At 38.4% G+C, this 21,702-nt stretch overlaps 1 protein-coding gene across 25 annotated transcripts in view; it reads right to left on the bottom strand.

The window, feature by feature from the left end:
- The window catches only part of Rbfox1 (RNA binding fox-1 homolog 1), a 2,027,889-nt gene that overhangs the window by 1,144,505 nt on the left and 861,682 nt on the right, over nucleotides 1-21,702 (bottom strand). For all 25 annotated transcript variants that reach the window (XM_063226464.1, XM_063226445.1, XM_063226453.1 and 22 more), the window contains exon 4: nucleotides 20,448-20,510. In XM_063226464.1, coding sequence (XP_063082534.1) covers nucleotides 20,448-20,510 — 63 coding nt within the window. The remainder of the gene's footprint in view (nucleotides 1-20,447; nucleotides 20,511-21,702) is intronic.

Here is a 21,702-nt window from a genome sequence, read left to right as displayed (position 1 = left end):
AAAGCACCTGTTTTCATCAGATTTCTCATTAGAAACAAGAGTCTCCATCAATGCAGGATAAAGCATTCCTCTCACACTGAATGAATACAAAATGTCAAAGTGATTAGCATAGACTAGCCCGTGAGTGGCACATAACAGAAATAACCTTGATAAGGTTCCTATCTCCAAATTTAAAAATATGCACAGGAGAGATTTATCAAACACCGAACACATGTCCCCAAAGCATTTGAAGGTATAAATGTTACACTGGGAGGAAATGGACAGGAATGCATATTATGAACTCTAGTTATGTTCATCTATCCACTAGTAGATGTCTGTTAGGATACCACCTGCAAAGCAACATGAATTTATTATCCCACCACTCAGTGTCTCAAATCTGCCCCCACACACAGATAGTTCACACACACACACATACACACATGCATATGCATATACACACACATACTCTGAATTACCTTCTTATAACATTTTAAAAGCATGAGAAAACATAGGATTCTTTGTTTTCCTTGGGCACAATTTAATCTACCTCCAATTCATCTCAATTAATGGAGCCAAAATTCATTTCCATTTGTCTGTCTTTACTGTATCAATCTTAGCCCAGACTACCAGCATCAGTCACTGAGCTTGGCTATGGCACTCAATAGATCTTGCCTTATACATGCCTTTCCCCTGCTATGGTCTGAATGGCTGCAAGAGTTTGTATGTTGGAAACTTAATTCCCCATGTGAAATGTTAATGCTACTTGGAAGGAGGACCTTTGCGAGGTGACTGGATTATGAAGGGTTTTCTGTCCTGAGTGAATTAATCAGTGGGTGAATAGATTAATGGATCACTGAGGAAATGGCCCTATTATAATAGGGTGTAATCTTTTTCTCATTTGCTCTGTCTCACTATATGATGACCACCACCATATCTTGTCTCCCCAAAAGGCCTTCACCAGATGCCAAACAGATGCTGTGCCATGGTCTTCAACTTCACAGCCTCCAGATCTGTAAGCTATATAAACTTATATTCTTTATAAATTACTTATTCTCAGATATTCTGTTATAGCAACAAAACTAAAACACTTCCTATCCTCACACTGCAGCTAAAGAGTCTTTAAAATGCAAAAAGATCAGCACTGCTTTGTTGCAAAGAAGTAAGTTTCCAACTCCTCTTTAAATTTAGCACAAAATCTTTGTTATGATTTTTGGTAGGTAGAAAAATGAGGCCCCCAAAGGGGTCCACATCCTAATTTCTATATTTTGTGTGACATGATAAAAGGGAAGTAAGGTTCCTAATCAGTTACTCTTAAGGAGGATATTTTTATTTATCTAGAGTGGTTCACACCAATCACAAAAATCCTTAAGTGAGAGGGGAGGAAGACAGTAAATACCAGTGATATACAGTGAAAAGGCCCCAACTCATCACTGAGGGCTTCAAAGATGGAAGAGAGCTGCCAGCTAGGGCACAAACACAGCTTCTAAAGCACGAAAAGCAAGAAAACAGCTCTTTAAAGAACAGTGTCTTGTACATATCTTCATCTTAACCTGCTGAGACTGAGCTTAGATTTTTGATCTCCACAATGGTAGAACAGTACCCATATGCTGTCATAAGCCCCCCAATTATGATAACTGGTTACAGCACCAACAGAAAGGTAATCCATCTCTAAGAGGCTCTGGAAAGACCAGACATTGCCCAGCATGATGACTCCTTTTTACACCCCGTTTGTCCCTCAGCTACCCACTTTTCTTAAGTTTAACTAATGCTTGTTCTAGGAAGAGACCCTCAAATGTAAAGTCAGCCATAATTTGAAAGCCCACATCCTGCAGCTCAACTGCCCATCATTCAGGTCAGCAGTTACTGAAGACTGAAGTGCCCATTACCCCTCTCCTTTTTGTTTCCTCTCCAAGAAGGGTTGGGAACCCCTCAGCACCCATGTCATGCTCAACACACTCACGAGCACCTTAAATTCAGGCTGGCTGATTCAGGTGAGTTTGCAAGTTGGATTCAGTATGAAATTTCTCAATTCTGAGAATGTAGGATGGTTGGCCACCCTATGAATCTGGCCTTTCTTAGAGACACAGCCCTGGCATACAGTAGAAATTCAAGAAAATATCCTATGAATTGGTTTTATGTTTCCATTTATTTTGTTTTATTTATTTATTTTTGCTGCATATGTATATGTTTCTATCCAGATTCCCTTCTGCTTTAGACCACACTGTATCTAATTGTCTAAGTCAACCTCTAGCTGTGTGACCTAATTCTATGACTATACCTATTTCCTTTAGCTACAACCCATACTCACCCTCTCTCCCACTGGATTCTCCTGGGTTAAAAGCATGAGTTTTTGGCTCCAGTATTCAAAGAATAAAACCTTTATTAGGCACCTATCTTAAGAGATAACATGGAGTACTTTCTGATAAATTTCTATAAAGTTCAAGTCCTTTCGAAAGTGAACTTAAACAATGATGATCACCAGCTTTAAGAAGTTGGCAAACACGCATTCTTAGGAGAAAATTTGAACCTTCTCAGGTCTCTTGGGTGATATTTGGCATGTTAGCAGAAAGAGGAATGAATTTGGAAGTACAAAGTCAAGTATCTTCTTTGGGAGGATTTCTAAACTTTGAAGGACTTTTTAAAAGAAAGTAAGAACTTACATTTTATTCAGTCTCCAAGTTTTAAAGAAAAGTTTTTTAGTGTCTCATTGCTGTACTGTATGAGGTAGTCTGTGCTTTAACTATTAGGCTGTGGTTTTCAAACTTTAATATTAATATAAATCATGTGGTATACCTATTAAAATGTCAGAATCCTACCCAGGCACATCCTGACAGAGATTACCATGGATCTTAACAAATTTTAAAGTATGTTTAACTGTCAAAATAGTACCAATGTATCAGAGATAGATGACTTAATCAAAATTCCTTTAAAATCTCGCAGTCATGGATCAAAGTAATATGTGCATGTCTTCATATGAATAGGAAGGCATTTATGAAAGAAAGTAAGATAGTCTAGAAATATATTGAAAGCAAAACAAAGAAATATCACTGTGATCATCAGACAATATTAATCAACTATATCTGATACTGCAATCTCACATTCCACATGTGAACCAAAATTATCTGGATAAAATTATTTGGATAAAACTATTTAAATAATTTCCATACATAATTCAATGAAGCAGCAAACCATTAATAATCAAAAAATATTGTTCTGGCTTTGTGAAATTTTACCCATGTAGTGGGCTATTATGAGGTAAGCTTGGGGTATGGGCATGCTACCCACATAATACTGACATAATACTTGGGTATCTTGGTTATTTCTCCCTCATTGCTGAGACAAAAAAAACAACACCTAAAATCAAGGAAAAAAAGGCTTATTAAACTTGTAGTTTGTGGAGGTTTCAGTCCATAATCAGCTGGCTCCACGACAGGGTGGCATGGCACAGGGGCAACAGTTCATGGTGACAGACATCAAAAGCAACAAGAACAAAAAGGGAAGAGGGCGTGGATAGAAGATTCTTTCTGTCCCTTATATTGTATGTTGGCTACACTCATACCCATAATCCCAGCATGTAACCCATGAAGCATTCATAAACTATAGAAGCCTGCCCCTATGACCACAAGAGGCTTTGGGGGGACATCCAGACACAAATCATAACATTGGGAAAGTCAGGTTGCATTGGAGGAATACTCTGAGAAACAGAAGATTCTTCTCAAGGCAGAGCCTTTTTCCTATGAGGTTCCCTGCTATTCTCATTTGAATACATTTTTTTTCATGGGTGATCTTGAAGATATGCACAATATGAAATGATTATGACAAACTATATTAAGTTTCTTTTTTGTCTTTTTCATTTTTATCGGTACCAGGGATCGAACTCACGACCGCACACTTGCAAGGCAGGTGCTTATGCCGCTGAGCTATATCCCCAGCCCCTATCATATGTAGTCTTCCTAAGTCATTTAGCAATGAGAGGAAAGCAGAGTCAAAGAGTGGTAATTGCTGCTTTACTGTATGTGTCTTTCAGCCTTTTCCTTGACTCCACTGGTCACATTTAAGAAAGTGGTATCCAACCATCTTATGCCTATAGATTGACTTCTGAACCACCTGCCCTCATTAATTCATATACCTCAACACCTCTTCCATTATGACTCAGCTCACAACATATATTTGTATCTTTATTTTATCAAGTCTTAGTCCATTTTCTAAAGCTATAGCTAAGTACTTGAGATTGAGTAACTTATGAAGCAAAGAAACTTAGTCTAGCTCATTGTTTCAGAGTCTGGGTAGTCCACAATCATGGTGGTAGAATCTGATCAGTTTCTAGTGATAGTGGCCTCTAATACCATCATATGCCGTGATGATGGTCATAACCTGGCAGAAAGATAAAAGACAGGCAAAAGGAAGAAAGCATGAAAAGCAGAATCCATTGATCACAACATGCTCTCAGGGTAACTAACCAGTTCTGCAAGGTCAAGGATTCATTCTTATGAGGAGATATTAATCTCTTTAAACATCTTGATCACTTGTGAAAAGTCCTACTTCCCAATATCCTGTTCTGGTAATTTCAACACAAGTTTCAGAGAGAATAAATCACGTTCAAAACAATTCATGTCATTTGCTCACACATAAGGTGTTTTCCAGGACAGTAATTAATGGTTTGTATTCCAAATTCATTATTTACTCCATTGAAATCAGACAATCTGAAGGATAGGCTGCTGGGGGTTTATACCGTTGATGCACATCTTTAAAGGGGGACAATGAACTCAAAGAAATATCACCTCTTTTGGATTTCAGGAAGGAAAGGGAAACCTATATGCCACAGGACATATTTTTCAAGAAATGCACAAGTTCATAACAGGGACCAACATAAAGCATGTATAGGATAACCTTATGAAAAGAATATGTTGAGTAATATAAAAATGCTCTGAACTTTTAGGTGTCACCAAAAAAAAAAAAGGTTCAGATTGAAAAAAAATGTTTATTTCAAGATGATTTTAACTTATTATAGGATAAGGATTGGGTTGTAAACTGCTCTGAAACATTAAATAAAAAAGAACAATGATTTCTATATGGCTGGGGGTTTTTTTCTTTGTGTTTTTTTTTTTTTTTTTGAATACTATGGTCTGAACCCTAGTCCTCATGCATGCTAGGCAAGAGCCCTACCACTGAGCTACACCCCCAGCCCACACAGTACATCTTCAACAACAACAAAAAATATTGATTACAATGAGACCACGGAGGCTGTACACAGCTTTAAAACTACTCACTATAGATCCTTTTCAGTCACGGACTTTCCATGACTCCTTGTTCTCCTTCTGCAGCTCCACACCAAGCCTTATGCTCAGCATTGCCCTGCAGCTGCAAGGTTCATCCTGCCCTAAAACCTGTTGTCAGGCTTGTCATGTCATCAACTTTTCTCAGCAGCTCTACTCTTATGGCTTTCAGAGATGGCAGTAGTAGGACCAAGGAAGGGTGAAACTAACAAATTCTCAAGGATGGTACATAACAGCGCTCAAAAAGGAAGTTGAGTTTTATGTTCCAGTTGTAGGCTGTAAGTCCTGCTCTCTATCTAGTACGTCATGTTTAGCACGTCAGGAGGAGTGCTTAAGCTCACTTCCAACATTGACATTTATCTATCCATGGATCTTACATCCCAGAGGTACACCATCTCCACCTGCAAATAGGACTGAGGACAGATAACAGCTGCTGAGACAACTGATTCTCAGGTATTCATCTGTTGGTTTATTTTCCAGATGAACAGAGACTCAGAGTTGTCTGAAGCTGCCAATTGGCTTCAAAGATGGTAGCTTGAGTCCACTGCCCAATGGCCCTTTCCTAGCATACTAATCCTCACACCCACCACTAATACTCATACAAGTTTAGAATGCCCAGCAAGACAGAGAACAAGGATAGTTCTATATAATATTGCTAGGCAGGTAACTGATTCTTTCATATAATTTCAATTTTATTTAAGGTTTTATTGTTATATTTATTACAAGTCTTACTATAATTTATAGTTGGTTAAAGAAATGTCAGTCTTCCTAGATGCACTTATCAACAGCTCATCTCTGTACACACACACACACACACACACACACACACACACACACACCTGCCTGCTGGCTTTCTTCTCTGTTGAAGCATCTGCTTAGAGAAGTGCACAAAGATGCAACTGCACACAGTGCCAACACCTGCCACCTGCAGCCTGACATGAATTCAAGCACTAACCTCAAAGGCATCCAGTTCTGTTGTGACTTGCCTTTCTTGACACACATGAACCAAGTCTCCCCACCTGTCTGTGTATTTAACAACATAACCTGCAGCAAAATCCAACAGCATAAGTGAATTCCACTTTATGCAAACAGTATTCCCTAAACAAAATTATAGGTAAGATTTCTTACAATTAAACCATCATGTAGAAAGGGGATTTGGTTAGTAAACTAATAGGTGTCCCCAACTGCAGTATAATATTACTCCTGAGACTCCAGGACGACATCCTTCTCTCTTGCTTGACAATAACATAAGTCATCTAGAAATTTATTCACCAAGCCAAGTGTAGACAGTCTTTGGGAGCACACGCTTCTCTGCTTTAGCCCCAAGGGAAAATCCTGTCTTGTTTAGAGCAGCATGGAAAGACATGGCATATGCGCTAGAACTCCCTCTTCTGTACTACTGGAAGACATTGCTAATCAATCACTGCACTTTCCTGCTGAGCTCAGATGAATTCTTCTCAACAAAACTACAGGGAGTCTTTACTAATCAGAATTGGCATGTAAGAAGTCTATTTGCCTGCCCTCTGTCTACGGTTTTATTTCACCAACTCCAGGCATCAAACTCCCTATGGCCAATCCAGATACACAGATTTAAGAGTGCCTAAACCCACGGGAGGTACAATCTCATTTCTCAATATATAACTACCATTCTGGCATATTCAGTTGACTTTTAATAAATACTTCTCTTGAGAGGTGACAAGTTGTCCTTATCCTTCTCAGCACCACTAGCTAGCATTTCTCAATAACCCTAAAGTAATACTCATATATCCTCTCCAAGTTCTTATGTCTTTCTTTAATCAAAGCAAATTTATTCAACTGTTAAAATTTATCTCAAGAAACATACTTCTGGGCCTAGCCTTTGTGTTTTCTACCCCATCCCTTTAAAGATAATCATAATTTACTTTAATTGTCCTTTAGCCCTCAGGAGACCAGTTATGCCATTCTGCGGGTTAGCCTAGGGGCCTATCTTATTTCTTCAACTAATGAAGTAGTAGCAAATCATTTAGTGACATGAAAAATCAATTTTCTACTAATTGATAAATAATACTGATAAGTGACAAGAAGCATCTTTTTAGGAAAAGAAACCACAGGTTTCTGAGCATTCATTTGTATATCTGAAAAGCGAATACACAAATCTTAACATATGTCTCCTATTTTAAAATTTAAATCAACACAAAAAACTGATATGCATTTTTCTGACCTTTTTATTTAAAAAATTAAGAGTTCCCGGATGTGTAGGAATGATTAGGAAATGAATGGGTATGATTTTAAAATGATACAAAAGCACACAAGAAATGACAAAATCTTAGCTCTAAAAGAGCATCAGATGCAATAGAAAACAGATTTCACAACATCCAAGAGTGTGGCATGGAAAGAACGTCAGTGAAATTGAGTCAATAATAAAACAAAGTGAACATTTTCCATAATATTTTAAATAACTCATGATTTGGAACAGCAGCATGGTACCACAAATGCATGGATTGCCTACATCTTGAAACTTTTACAAGAGGTGGGCACAGGCACCAAAGAATTTTTCTGTACATATTTTTTTAACAGCTCCTTACTTTCCTATTTCAGGCCATGGTTTGTGCTGATTTATATTTAATTGAACAGCTAGTGTTCGCTAAATCATTGAATTCCTAAAAACCAAATGGTGAGGAGAGGGCATTTTTCCCAGGTACTTTCCTGTTCCCAAAACTACCAATGTATCCCTTAGCTGTGAAGTGTGTATGTGTGTGTGTGTGTGTGTGTGTGTGTGTGTGTGTGTGTGTGTGTGCGCGCGCGCGCGCGCGCGCACGCGCGCACTATGGCACCCTGTTCCCTAAAATGAATATTTTATAAAGCAGAGAACTAATTTTCAGGGAAGTTTAGTAAATTAAACATAGTCACAGAATCAAGTATGTGCTTATAATCACTGTTACTCCTGCTACTCCCTAACAGTTTTCCCTATTATTGCTTATAATTGCATTAAATTTTTTAATATCTGCTTTAAAAAATTCTTATGTCTAGAAAGCTGACTACCAGGGTAAATCTAAAGTCAATCTTGTATCTTCTCTCCTCAATTTAGCTAAAATGCCTCACACAGTGGTTAGTTACATAATAAGAAACTCAGTAAGTGCCAGTGGTTAAATATAAGTCTTACAGCTTTACATGCTACCATAAAAGTTTCTTAATATTGCTTTCATTTGCATCACTGTTGATTCAATTATTATTCCTCAAACCTTAAATGAGGCAGGCCACCCTTCCTCCCAGGCAGCCTTGTGTTAACAGTTTCTTCATTCGTCTCCCATTTACATCTAACTAAACTAATTATTTTCCTGTTACCTCACACCCTGTTGGTGTTACACAAACTGCTGAGATGGTCTTATCTCCTGCAGGCATCGTGTGTATCTTTTCAGCAGCCTGTTGTAACACAAGTGACAGAACTATTAAGAATGTCAGCCTTTGGTGCATGAGAAAGTTATGTAAAACAAATGGTGTCATCCAAGGTAAAATGGAGACAGCAGTAAAGGGAAGAGCTGGAGCCAGGGGGTCAGAGGGAGGAGGAACACCTGTTCTAGACTCAGGACAAGACAGGAAAGGAAGAAAGGAAGAAAGGAAGAAAGGAAGGAAGAAAGAAAGAAAGAAAGAAAGAAAGAAAGAAAGAAAGTGAAAACAAATAGCCCCTCATTTCTCTAAGATTTAGAATATACTGATGTGGTACAAGTGATAGATAAGCAGAACATAACTAGATGGTAAGTACATATAGACAGGTAGACAGATAACAGATAGCTAACAAATACACGTAGGTAGGTATATAAATAGATAGATAACATTCTTCAATTCACTCTATCCCCATAGCTGTAACTATTCCAAGCAATCACCCTCAATATTGTTTCAACATCTCTCGTAGCTGGTCTCCTTGCTTTCTCCCCTCTTCCAATCCCATAACCTTCTCTAACACAACAGATGAACCATGGGTAGAATTATACTCCTCACTTTTTCAGATACCCTGATAGTTCCCCCAGGCACTCAGGGTCAAGTCTAAGATGTGTATCGGGGTGACTCTCTCTCATATTTATTCTTCCAGCCCTACCGCAGTGCCTTGCAATGCTCTGCTCCAATCATACGTTCCTTTATTTCATTAAAAACACAAAAATGTTTTTGCACGGAATGGAAGAGAAAGGGGAAAGGGAGCTGCATAGAAGAATTCTATTTCTTTCTGAAATTTTTATTTGTACATGTTAACGGTACATAGTACTTACATTTATTAAGAGGAGTTGGTACACCTTGATTCCTTTTTTTCTTAAAAAAGTCATCCCCATCAGCAGCTTTATCTGTTTTTTGGAGGAGTGGGGTTGTATAAGCAGAACTCAGACAGTAGCTGAGTTTTTCAGTTCTCACCTCCATGTCCTGCTGCACCACAGTCTTCCCTTCCCTTCCCTTCCCTTCCCTTCCCTTCCCTTCCCTTCCCTTCCCTGCTGTCTCAAGAAACAGACAACCCCATGGGCCATTTGGCCTGCAGTCCTATATGAAAAACTTAATGGAGTGGTCAAGAGTGGACTCCATAATCAAAGTTAAGCTCAGCATCAGTTCCATCTTCTACCTGATGACTGTGAATACTCCAGGGAACCTCTCCCAGCCTCTCTTCTCAAAGGTGGAATAGCAATAATAGGACTTGTTTCCCTAGGATATGGTGAGGACACTAAAGAGGAACTTCAACTTAGAATAAAAGTCTTGGGGCCTGGCCCATGAGCACGCTTTCAACTCCTTAGCTATTGTCTTTAGAATGAATAAGTGCAGTACCTGTTTTCCACTGCAGGAGTACAGACAGGAACTCAGCACTTCCCACAGCTTCCATAAAATGTTCACCCTCAAAACATTTAGGGTAAGTGTTTGGAAGGAAGAGTTTAACTTCAGGGAATGGGGAATGAAATGGGAGCAGAGCAAATGGTGGACTTGATTGCTGCAAAACAAAAAGCTTCCAACTGAACATTAGCAACAGTGAGTGATTTCCTTGGTAATCTTCCCCTCACAAGGTTGCCTGCTTCTCACCCACTTGCTCACACCATGCCCCCATTTCTATTGTCTCCCTTCCACATCAGAATGATCTCAAGGACATCTCTAACCAAATCAGAACTGTTCTTGCATTTTCTCTTGCTGAACTGATTGCTGGCAAAGCTGTTTTGGAAGTCTCACTCTCCCTAAAGCCTTTTTCCTAACAGACATTTCCCTCCCCCTACAGGAATTTGCACTTAATCTTATTAAAAGAAATCTATAGGTTGCTACCAGCATTCTCAGCACAGGTGAGTCACCTGGGGCTAAGAAAGATCAAATAATTTTCCAGAGTTTGCAAAGTTAGTAAATAAAGACTCAAGATTTGACTACATTTGTTTGTCTCAAAGCCTGCACTTTTTCATAAGGATTGCTGCTTCTTTTATTTGAATCTAACCGAATTATTTTATAGGACCCACTGTTCTACTGAGCATCCACAATCAAAATCATCACAGCTTATTTGACCTTGCAATGCACAACTGTGAAAATCCCACCAACAGAATTTTCAGAAGTTATTCTTGGAGAAAACTCCTGGAAAGTACACTGAGCACACTCAAGTGAGTATAACAAAGTTTCTATGCGTAAGTTTATGGACATAACACTGATCTGTGAGACTGGAGAATCAGCAGATCTCTGCTTTTCAGAGTCTCTAAACTCGTGCCAAAAAATAACGTGACATTTATCTCAGATTAGGGGGAGGCATATGACTTAGACACTATTTTTGTCCCAGAATCTCTGAATTCTAAAGCTTCTTTCTTCTTGGGACATTGCCACATTATAGAGTAAGGACTTATTATCTAATCTACATCCTTTTTCTTCTGTGAGTTCCTTGAGGGTAAATATACTATTTGACCTATAATTTCTAATCATTATAACCAATGGGTTGATCTAGCTCCTTTTAACTTTAGTATTACTTCTCATTGTGTGCAAACATAGTACATCTAAGAAGCAACTAACAGTAGAGCTAAGAGGAGAAAGCCCAAGCTACATTCAGCTGACTAAATATTAACACAATTCATTTCAAAATGAGCTAGTAAAGTCAGATAAATGCCTACATTCTTTAGCTGAATGATTCCTCTCTGAGGTATTTATCTTCAGCAAGTTACCCCATGGAAGAAAACCATAGGTAATTAGCTCTAGTGATGCTGCCATCATTACAAAGAGCAGAATTCTCTAGATATTCTATGATACAGAAGTTACTATCACCCAGATGAGCAATCATATAACTGTGACATTTATGATATCATGTAGCCCTTACAATTATAATAATGAGGATGACAGAATTCCATGAAAAATGTGCCTAGGCTAACGCTTAAAGGTAGAAATTGTGACATCCACACAACAATGTCACAAGGACCTCAGCTCAGGGCCATGACACACCTAGACAGAAATCACAAGGGAAATGGGTAAGAATGAAAGTTGCTTCAACACAGTAGTCAAAGTCTGAATAATTCCTGTGTAGGAAATTTTATTTCCCCAACATCTTCAGAGAGGTGTTTGTGCAGTATGTTCAGAATGAGCACAAAGAAGGTCAGTGAGAGCTCAGAATCTGTTCTGAAAGGAAAGGCAGGCAGTTGGAGCAGAGCCCTGCCTGAGTGAGCCCAGCTTTGCATGCAAGACATGGAGAGTCCCCTTCTTGGAACCAGAGCCGCACCGGCTGGAGCGAGTGATTATGCTCTCGGGCCATCTGCTCGGTGCTTGTGAAGGCAGCCCTGTGTCCTCCTACCTTGACGCTGGGGAGGACACTGATCACTAGTCAATCTGCTTGAAATTGCCTCCTATGATTAGTGGGTAATGACTCAGGTAGGTCATGGCCACGGACATTTCTGTTATTAATGCATTAGCAGCTGTAAATGGACATTGATTTTGCACAGAGTACAGGTTTATGGAGTTGGTGAGGAGAGGCCAGCCCCATGAAGTGTGAAAGGTCATCTTTGGGGGAAGAGACTGATCTGAGAGGGCAATGTCCTTTGAGAAAAGTGAAGGAGGTTTGGGAGGAGTACTGCTACTTTGGAAAGCAAAAACCCTGGGCTTGGAGGAAGAAAGAGAAAAGTGTGCACATATGAAGAATAATCCTTGCCCTCTCCTACATCTAAGATCAGACTCTTCCTAAGTCCTCTCTGTCATGATCAAGTTCATGAAACTTTATACAACTTAGATTAATTTACTGTCTTTAAATTTTTATTTAATAATATTAACATAGGGCCAGGGATGCATACTGGCTCACTGTTATATCCTCATCTTTCAACAATAATCCACACCAAAATTTTTCCATAGCTACTTGTGAATGAATGAAAGGAGAAATGCTTGACAACATTCCCAGGATACAGATGACAAAACAATTGGAGTATTCTGAGCTGGAATGTACCACAATACTATTTTTCAGGATACTCTTTCCTCCTTACACAGAGGTACTGAGGCCCAATCCGAGTTAGCCAGCTTGTCAAACATAGGCACACACATGCATGTGCACACATGTAACTCAATAGGAGAGGAGAATGATTCTCAGATACAGAGTTGTTCTGTGCAATGAGAGCAGTGATGGTTGTTACCATTTACTGAGTCCTGACTATATACCAAGCAGGGGGTTGGGGTTGACATACTCTTGGGAAAGAATCCAAAAATAATGATCTAAGTGCAAAAGAAACTAACCACTTCTCATCCATAGTGAAAGTTTGTCTCTTTGTTTAGAAGTGTAAAAGTTGAAAAAAAAACCCTATAATCCTCTACATTTTCAGAAACCAGATTCCTTGTTTCCATAGTGTGCTAACCAGTCACTTCACCAAAATTCTTGCTTGTGCCTTTGCTACTTCCGTGGATCCCAGAGATGCACCAATGTCTTAAATAAGCAATCCCACATTACAATATGGAATACTAACAGAGAGTAGATCTAATCTGTGACGTAAGTGAAGGATTTAGCAAGAACATGAATCAATTGTTTTTAAAGGTCCTCCAATCAAGAACTGATGAATGATTAAAAGAAATACAAAGACTTCAATTCCTAAGTTCTGAAACCCATGCAAGAAGATGCAGGCATGCCTGCTTTCATTCTTTGTATTTCTCTTATATAGCCCATAAATATGGAAACAGATTTATCAACATCAGTTTATTCAGAAGGAGAGAGTAGACTAGCTGTGCCAATTTGGATATAAAACCAACCTAATGCACTTACTTGTCCAGAAGACAAAAGGTTCATTTCTGTACACAGGAGGGGAGACAAGGCATCACCATTGGTGAGCTTCACCCATCTCTGCCTCATTCAGATAACATGTCTCCCCTCAACCTTCTCTGCTGTGGTCTAGTTTCTCCTTTTCTTATTTGTTTGTGAATTCCAAGTTGTGAGAAGCCTTACGTAGCTAAAGATCTCTCTAGGTAATTCATTATTATTATTACTATTTATTAATATTTTAGCAATGAGGAAACTGAAATCAGATTGGTCCTACATACAGACAAGGATCATGTGGTCATTTACTGTCCCCAAATTCAATGGTGCCTCTTCATTTTTTCAAATATTGATGGAGGTTTGGGTGGTGGGACTGTAGGGGATTATTTGTGAGAAGAAATGTACAAAGGTACAAAGGCAAGGTACCTTGTACCTTACGGTACAAAGATCATGTTAATTGTTCACAAATTAACTCATACAACTCAATAAATAACTCATTCAAAATACGTGTGGATTTAGCACTGTTATGTGTGTTACCAACAAAGCAAGAAGCCAGGTGAGTAAATACTGCAGCTTCCTAATCTCTCTAGTTCAATGAATAAGACAAAAAAGCAGTAAAATTGTAATTAAGGTATAGCATGAGCTCTCAGGCTGATTTACATTGGGGAAAGGATGAAGAACTAACTAACTTGATGTGCCACTTGAGGCTTTTCTCTTACTTATCCATGCTTCTTAAAGTCTATCATACACCTTTTCCTACTACTTCCATACTTCCTTATCTCTCTCTGCCCTAACAATGAGCAAACAGAAATATACATATATGTACAGTTCTCCTATTTTTTCTCTGCTTATTCGTTTTCCTCTGATTCGCACATACTCATTAGATCAAACAGCATCTCCTGAACTCTTATTCCTCCCCTCTTCATTCATCAGAGAGAAATACACACACACACACACACACACAGAGAGAGAGAGAGAGAGAGAGAGAGAGAGAGACAGAGAGACAGAGAGACAGAGAGAGACAGAGACAGAGAGAGGGAGAGAGAGAGAGAGAGAGAGAGAGAGAGAGAGAGAGAGAGAGAGAGAGAATGAATTTGGTAGACCTCTGCTATGCAGCAGCTTATGAGAGACCAGAAATACACACAAAGAATGTGTGGAAAGAATGTGTAGATGTGTAGGTCAAGTGTCAAAGCAACGAGGATGGTAGAGAGGGTTATCAAGGTGAGGACATCACTTTTTGCATTCTTCCAGACCATGGGACTACATGCAGCTGGCATTGAGCCCACACTACTCTTGGTCATCAATCAAAGGACTGCCCTATGTCATCCCTGCTCTGGTTCTGCCTCTCTCTTGCACACCAGCTGAGGCCTCCTGACCTTTGCCATTTCCAGCTCATATGCTGAGTTTTAACTTGAGAGGATTGCATTCCCTAATGGGCGTCATTGTCCTTCATCATGTTGTCCACCCTAATGCCCTCTCAACTGTCCTATTGTTCTAAAGTAACCTTATGAGTTCAAACTACCCTGAACACCAGCTTAGTTTTATGCTACAAGGAGCACCCAAGGAACTGAAGAAAACAGATAACATTCATTATCAGAAAGGCTTAACAGAGATCTGCAGAGTATGAAATAAGAGAATAGGGAAATATATCCTAGCTGGAAAGAGCAAATGTACAAATTATTGGAATCTTGGAAATACACACATCTAATCCTCAAGAGAGCAACTTGCATGGTTAGAATTGAAGGCATTTGGGATTCACAGATAGTAGATAAAGTGTTGCATAGAGACTAACTTATTGAACAACTAACTAGATTACATGTTTAAGGAATATTAGTCACTCAAAATGTTGGGTGGAATCCATGAAAGGTACCTAGGAAGGATGCATAGAAATGTGAGTCTAAAGAAGAGCAGGCATGGAAAGGAAGCTTTTGGGAGAGCAGATCAAAGGTTCTCAACTCTTTCTCATTAAGACAACGTTGATAACTGAAGTTTTATGCCAAGGTACTTGGAAAAAGAGCAGTGCCCTTGGGTAAGTGAGTGGAGCTTGATCTGGTTTCAAGTGTCAAAGCACATCAAGCCAGAAGTGATAAGCAGAAGTTAGTAAAAGTCAGTAGCAATCTCCATTGCACATGAGTCTAGGATTCAGCAATAGATTTAGATCCTATTATTCTAGAAATATCAGAGTGGAAGTGGAAATCTACCAAAAATACTAAGTAAATAAAGACAGCGATAAGGAAGACACACGCTGGTCTCTTGTCTAACATGTCTTTGTTCTCCCACTTCACAACACTACAAAAATGTGAGAGGCATGCATCCACTTAGTCATTCCTGTATCCCCCCAGTGTTCCAGCATCAGTGAATCCAGCAAGGACCAGTGGTCTCCCCTGATCCAGCATTAGGGAAGAGTCTGTGAATACATTCAGAGGAGACATGCACTGAACAGTCAGCACAGGATAAGTACCTCTCAGGATGAATGCATGAAGTGACACAGAACCACATCTAGGGCACCTCAGAGCCTTTGGTTCTACACCAAAAGTAAATGTCAAGAGACAGAGAATATGGGAGGGTCAGGGATGGAGAACACTGGGGCTTCAGACAGGAATACTTAACCAATCAGCATCCTAATTTATCTATATCAGCTAAGTATCAGCCTAGACTTAAGTATGGACAATTCAGACCTAGTTCCATATTCGTAAATCCTAGAGGGTCAAGAGCTGTTTTGTCTAGTATAATAGGCAGTCACTAGACCTGTAAGTTTAAGTTTAAATAAATTAAAAATAATTAAACTTTATTTTTAATTTTTTTATTTTAAAGAGATTAAGATAAAAGAAGACATAACAAAGCAGATCAAACAGAACAATTTAAGCAACACAGTATTTCACCACAAGACAACCCAATATAACAGTAGCTAACATAATGTCTCTTTTCTTGAAATAGGTGAACATACCTTCAACACACTAGTATCAAACATAACAAAATAATATAAAACCATTAGAGGGAATGAAAGTATTACAGGGCATTCATAAATATATAACAGAAAATGAACAATGGTTACTATATTATCCCACTGTCCATAAAAAAATTGTTTATACTACCACACATGATAAAATCCAATAAGATAGTACATGATAGAACCAGTGGAAATAGAAGAACAAAAGTATGGTAGGACTTCAAAACAAGATGACATTAAATCAGCAATGGCTATTATAATGTCTTGTTTTCCTCAAAATAGCTGTTCATACCATCACAGATAATAAAATCAAACAACCCAGGATAAAACCATTCTAACTAATGAATGGAAACATTATAAGGCTTTAAAGCAATGTAATGGGGAATCATGATCACCATAAACTTTTATGTACTCTTCCCATTTCTTACACTAGGGGAACTATACTGTATTTATACACGTGAGTTTGATTTATTTTGCTTATGAGTATGAGTTTCAAGTTGCATCCATTTATTTATAAATAGCTCAGTGTGATCATTCTTTATAAAAATACCATAACTTTTTTTTATCTATTCCTCAGTTGTTGAACACTTAGGTTGTTTCCAAGATCTGGCTATTACAAATTGTGCTGCTATAAACATGGGTGCATATATCACTGTGGTATGATGTTTTCAGTTCTTCTGGGAATATGCCTAGAAGCAGAATAGCTGGATCAAATGGGAATTCCAATCCCAGGCCTTTTGAGAAATCTCTAGACTGACCTCCACAATGGTTGCACCAGTCTCACTCCCACCAACAGTGCAGGAGAGTTTCATTTTCCCCACACCTCTCCAGCATTTGTTGTTGGTAGTTTTCTTGATCCTCGCCATTCTTTCTGGAGTGAGATGGAATCACAGTGTGGTTTTAATTTGCATTTCTCTAATGAGTGATGATGTTGAACATTTTTTTTCATGTGTTTATTTGCCATTTATATTTCTTCATCTGAGAAGTGTGTATTCATCTCAGATGCCCATTTTTGAATTGGGTCTTTGAATTTCGGGGATTTGATTTTTTTTAATTGTTTATATGTTTAGACAGAAGTCCTTTGTCTGAGGGACAGTTCACTAAGATTATTTCCCAGTTTGTGGGTTTTCTTTTCACTATGCTGGAGATTTCTTTTGACATGCAGAAACTTTTTAATAAGATGTGATCCCAGTTATTGATTCTGGGAAATAAAAACCAATTAAACTTTAAAACATAGATCTCAGTTACATCAATCACATTTCAAGTGATCAGTTGCTATCTGTGACTAGTGATTACCATGTTGGATGTGACAAAGAATATTCCCATCTACTCCTAATGGGTAACCATGTGTGATGATAGGTGTGCTAGCAAATCTGAATGTACAATCATTTCACAGTGTATATAAACATATAAATGTATGTCATATTGTAAATCTTAAATACGTATCATTTTACTCATTCTTAAGACACTGATAAAAGTAGTAGAAAAGAACCAGTTCTATTGAACAGACCAGACTAAAGAGAAAGACAGATGTTAACTAATTTTCCAAATTAGTTCATTAATTATAATTAAGTTGTAGCATGGCATGAAAGTACAATTTCACAGGAGGAGAAAGTCAAGGAAGCTTTCCACTGGAAGTTAAATTTGCAAGTTATAGAAAATTACTTTGAGGCTTAAATCAAACCAATAATTCTGCTAAAATAAGCTTCCTGTAGTATTCCTTTCGGCACACATATTATAAGGGAATGTGGAGCCAGGAAATATATACTGGCTCATGTGAGTGAACTCTCTATTTGTACAATGGCCAGTCGGGGTGCAGAAGGTCCCAATACAAAAAGAACATTCTAAGAAAACTCAAACAATGAAAGATAACCAGACTTTGGAAGCAGAAAATGGAAATTGGTTCTCAGAAGCCTGAAAGGCAGTATCAAAACCCTGGCTCAGAACAAAGTAAAACACTTACCATAATAGTTAGGCCTAATGTCAGACATGCAAATTTCGCATGCAAATCTATTGCTATTTGTAAAGTCTCAAAAGAAAGTGGTAAGGTCTTCCTAACAGTTATTTTTGCGCATGTTATGATAGAGACCATCCAAGGAAGGTCAAGGCAGATTCCAGGTCCTCAAGCAACTTCCCAGAACTCTATCTTCCTTCTAGGGGAAGTGATCTCTTGCTCCTAGAAGTGGACTGAAATTTCTAACAGGGAAGCTGCCAGCACAAAGACACCACTGGAAACTGTTAGACACGCTGAGACTGGGCAATAGCCCTCAACCTTCCTGATAAGAAATTTTACATTTTTTCCTTATTCAAAATTTATATTCAAATTATCATATCTACTTGCTGTTTTGGAGCAACTAAGCAACTTTTTCATCTTTACACTGAAGCTGTAGATATGAAATACCATATCCATAGACAAATTAACATGAGTTCCCTTACAACACTGTACTAATTATCTTGGGAAGCAGAACTTCCCTTAGGTTAGAAGCCGCAGCTCCAGCACAGGACCGGAACATCAATTCCTCTCCAAGAAACAGCAAGTGCATCATGTTTGGAAGACAGGAACTGGGAGGGTCATATATAATCTAAACACTCCTCTTAGTATTTTTTCTTTCTTTGTCCCACCCTGCCTGCCCTAACATAGTAAAATATCTAGGAGAAAGATGCTGCTTGTAACCGGAAAAAAATAAAGCAACAAGCTTATTTAACTTTACACTAAATGGATCTGAACAGGCTTCACGGAAATGGATTTGAACAGGCTTCATGGCGAACAGGCCCCCTCCTTTTTACTTAACAACACCTCACAGTTTTCAGGAAATGCTGTACCCTGAACTTCAAAGGCTTGAAAAGATAGATGTGGCAGTTAGAGAATTAGAGATGGAATTTCCTTTATGATTAGGAACAAAGGCCTGCATCTAATCTCCCGTGTGATACAAGCTTTGGCTGATCAGGGCTACAGAAAGTCATTCTGATGTAGTGAACAGCTAATGGCCATCTCTTTCCTTTCCTCTCCTCCTTCTGCCTACTTGAGTATGCAAATTCTACAGCAGTAGGAGCATTCAGGCAAAGTCACTGAGGGCAAAAGAACTCCCTTTGATCTGTCTCTCCCAGGTGTGGAGCCACCTGGACTCCAATGCTATCTGCACCCTTTATGACACAACATTATATGATAAATCAAATTACATTCCTTAGCACTAAGAAGTAGAACATGCTAACCAATTCCCTACACCTTGAAAAATAAACATTTCCTTAAATTAATCTTTCAAAGTTTTGAAATTAATTCTTAACTCATTGCAGTTTTATTCATAAAACAAATTGTTGACTGATAGGTTCCTGCAGAGGAGAGCCAATGTCAGAAACTCCATGGAGGTGTCACTCTTTGACATGAGGGTACACAAACAAAAAGAACTAGCACAACTGGACCAAATACTGCTAGCTTCACCAAAAATAAAGCCTTCGTGTGCAACCAAAAGGCAAACAGTAGAACAGTGCTCACAGGATAAAAACAAATGAAATTTCTAAAATGTACCATGGCATCTTAAAAGTACAGAATTTGTTTTCTGCAGTAATCTTTCTATAGAAGTCACATATTTGTACTTAAAAGTGGAGTCAAATGAATTATTCTTAAATGCCTCCAGAGTAACATGGTCTTGAAAACAGATCTCTGTCTACTGGTATTTTTTCTAGTTACAGGGTACTGGGGGAAGGAGGCATAATGTCTCCTGATGAGAAAACTAAGAAACAAGAGAAAAATGAATCACAGCAAATAATGGCAGAGTTAACCCATTGATGCTCATGTTTGATTCAGACTGGGGGGATGAGACTAGAGAAGAGGTTTAGGCTAGCGGCCCCCATTCTCATTTCTGAATGCAATGCAGTAAATAATAATAATAATAATAATAATAATAATAATAATAATAATAAAAAGACACAGATAGACAAATTTCTGTGAGAACTGCAGGCCTGAAAAAGAGAGCTTTACACAGACAACACAATCAAAGAAAGGAATATGTTTAAGTAATTAATGTTCAAAGCAGGTTGTACTTACTGAATGTGGAGTCGGATCAAGGAAGCTGTAAGTGCCACTTGCATGAGTTCTCTGACCAGTTTCCTAAAGAAGAAAAGAGGAGGAATCATTAGTATGTGCTATGTCCCCTTGCATCATATGTACATCGTTTTTATCAGAGCTGTATTGATTAACCTCCAAAACAGATTCTGACTATAATTCTAATTCAGCAAGTAGTGATGACGGTGATGCTGATGAAAATGACAGTGCTGCATTTCTGTGATCCTGTTACTCTGAGAGGCTGAGGCAGGAGGATCATGAGTTCAAGCCCAGCCTGAACCACTTAGCGATTTAGTGAGACCCTATCTAAAATTTAAAATAAAAAGAAGAGGATTGGGAATGTAACAGTACAAAAGTCCTGAGTTCAATTCCCAGTACCACTCACACACACACACACAGACACACACACACACACACACACACACACACACACACCAATGATTATGATCTTTAGGTCTTTTTCATACCCCAACAAGGAAGGTGTTGTTATCTTCTCAGAGAGGAGTAAGCATCAAGCAGTGTGGTTAAGTTGCACAAAACATACAGGTACATAAAGGAGCCTGAATTTGAACCACAGCTCTTGAACACTAAGTTTACAAGCATTCTGTCCTACAATTTTACAATGTGTTAAGAAAAGACTACAAATTGACATTTCAGAGACATTATAGTGGATTTTCCAGCACAGTTGGGGTGGATAAAATAGCTGCATTCTTTTAACTCTGGAAATGTAGGAGTCTATAAAACTTAACTGTGCTATAGTCAAAAGTTCAGAAATGGCAGAGACTTCATTCTGCAATGATATAAGGGGCCCCTTAGGACTAAATTTTACAGGCATATCTATCATCGCTTGCTTGGAAGGAATAAAGCTCATGTTCATTAATATAAGATAAACTAAATATTACCATGCAGGTGACCATTAAAGTTTCATATAATTCAGTGAGTCAAGGGAAAGGCCATTTTCAAACACAAAAATCAAGACAAAGGTTGATGATGACTTGCTCTTTTTCTGAGGGGAAATTTAAACAATAGAGAAAGAAGTGGTTGGTAAGCATCTCGATTCCTGACCCAATGGTCACTGAATAGCTTGAATAAAGTAGCAATTTAATTTACACACCAGTTCAATGCAATTCACAAGTTTCAGAGCTTAACTTTAAATAATATTGGATGATTCATTAAAGGAAAATGATGCACTTTAATTTGATATTTACATTTGGTGAACTCACTTGGTATTACTAAA

This window comes from Cavia porcellus, unplaced genomic scaffold (assembly GCF_034190915.1).
Source record: "Cavia porcellus strain 051 isolate PalLab524CR breed Dunkin Hartley unplaced genomic scaffold, mCavPor4.1 scaffold_16, whole genome shotgun sequence".
Lineage (NCBI taxonomy): Eukaryota > Metazoa > Chordata > Mammalia > Rodentia > Caviidae > Cavia > Cavia porcellus.
This window is presented reverse-complemented; position numbering and strand designations above follow the sequence as displayed.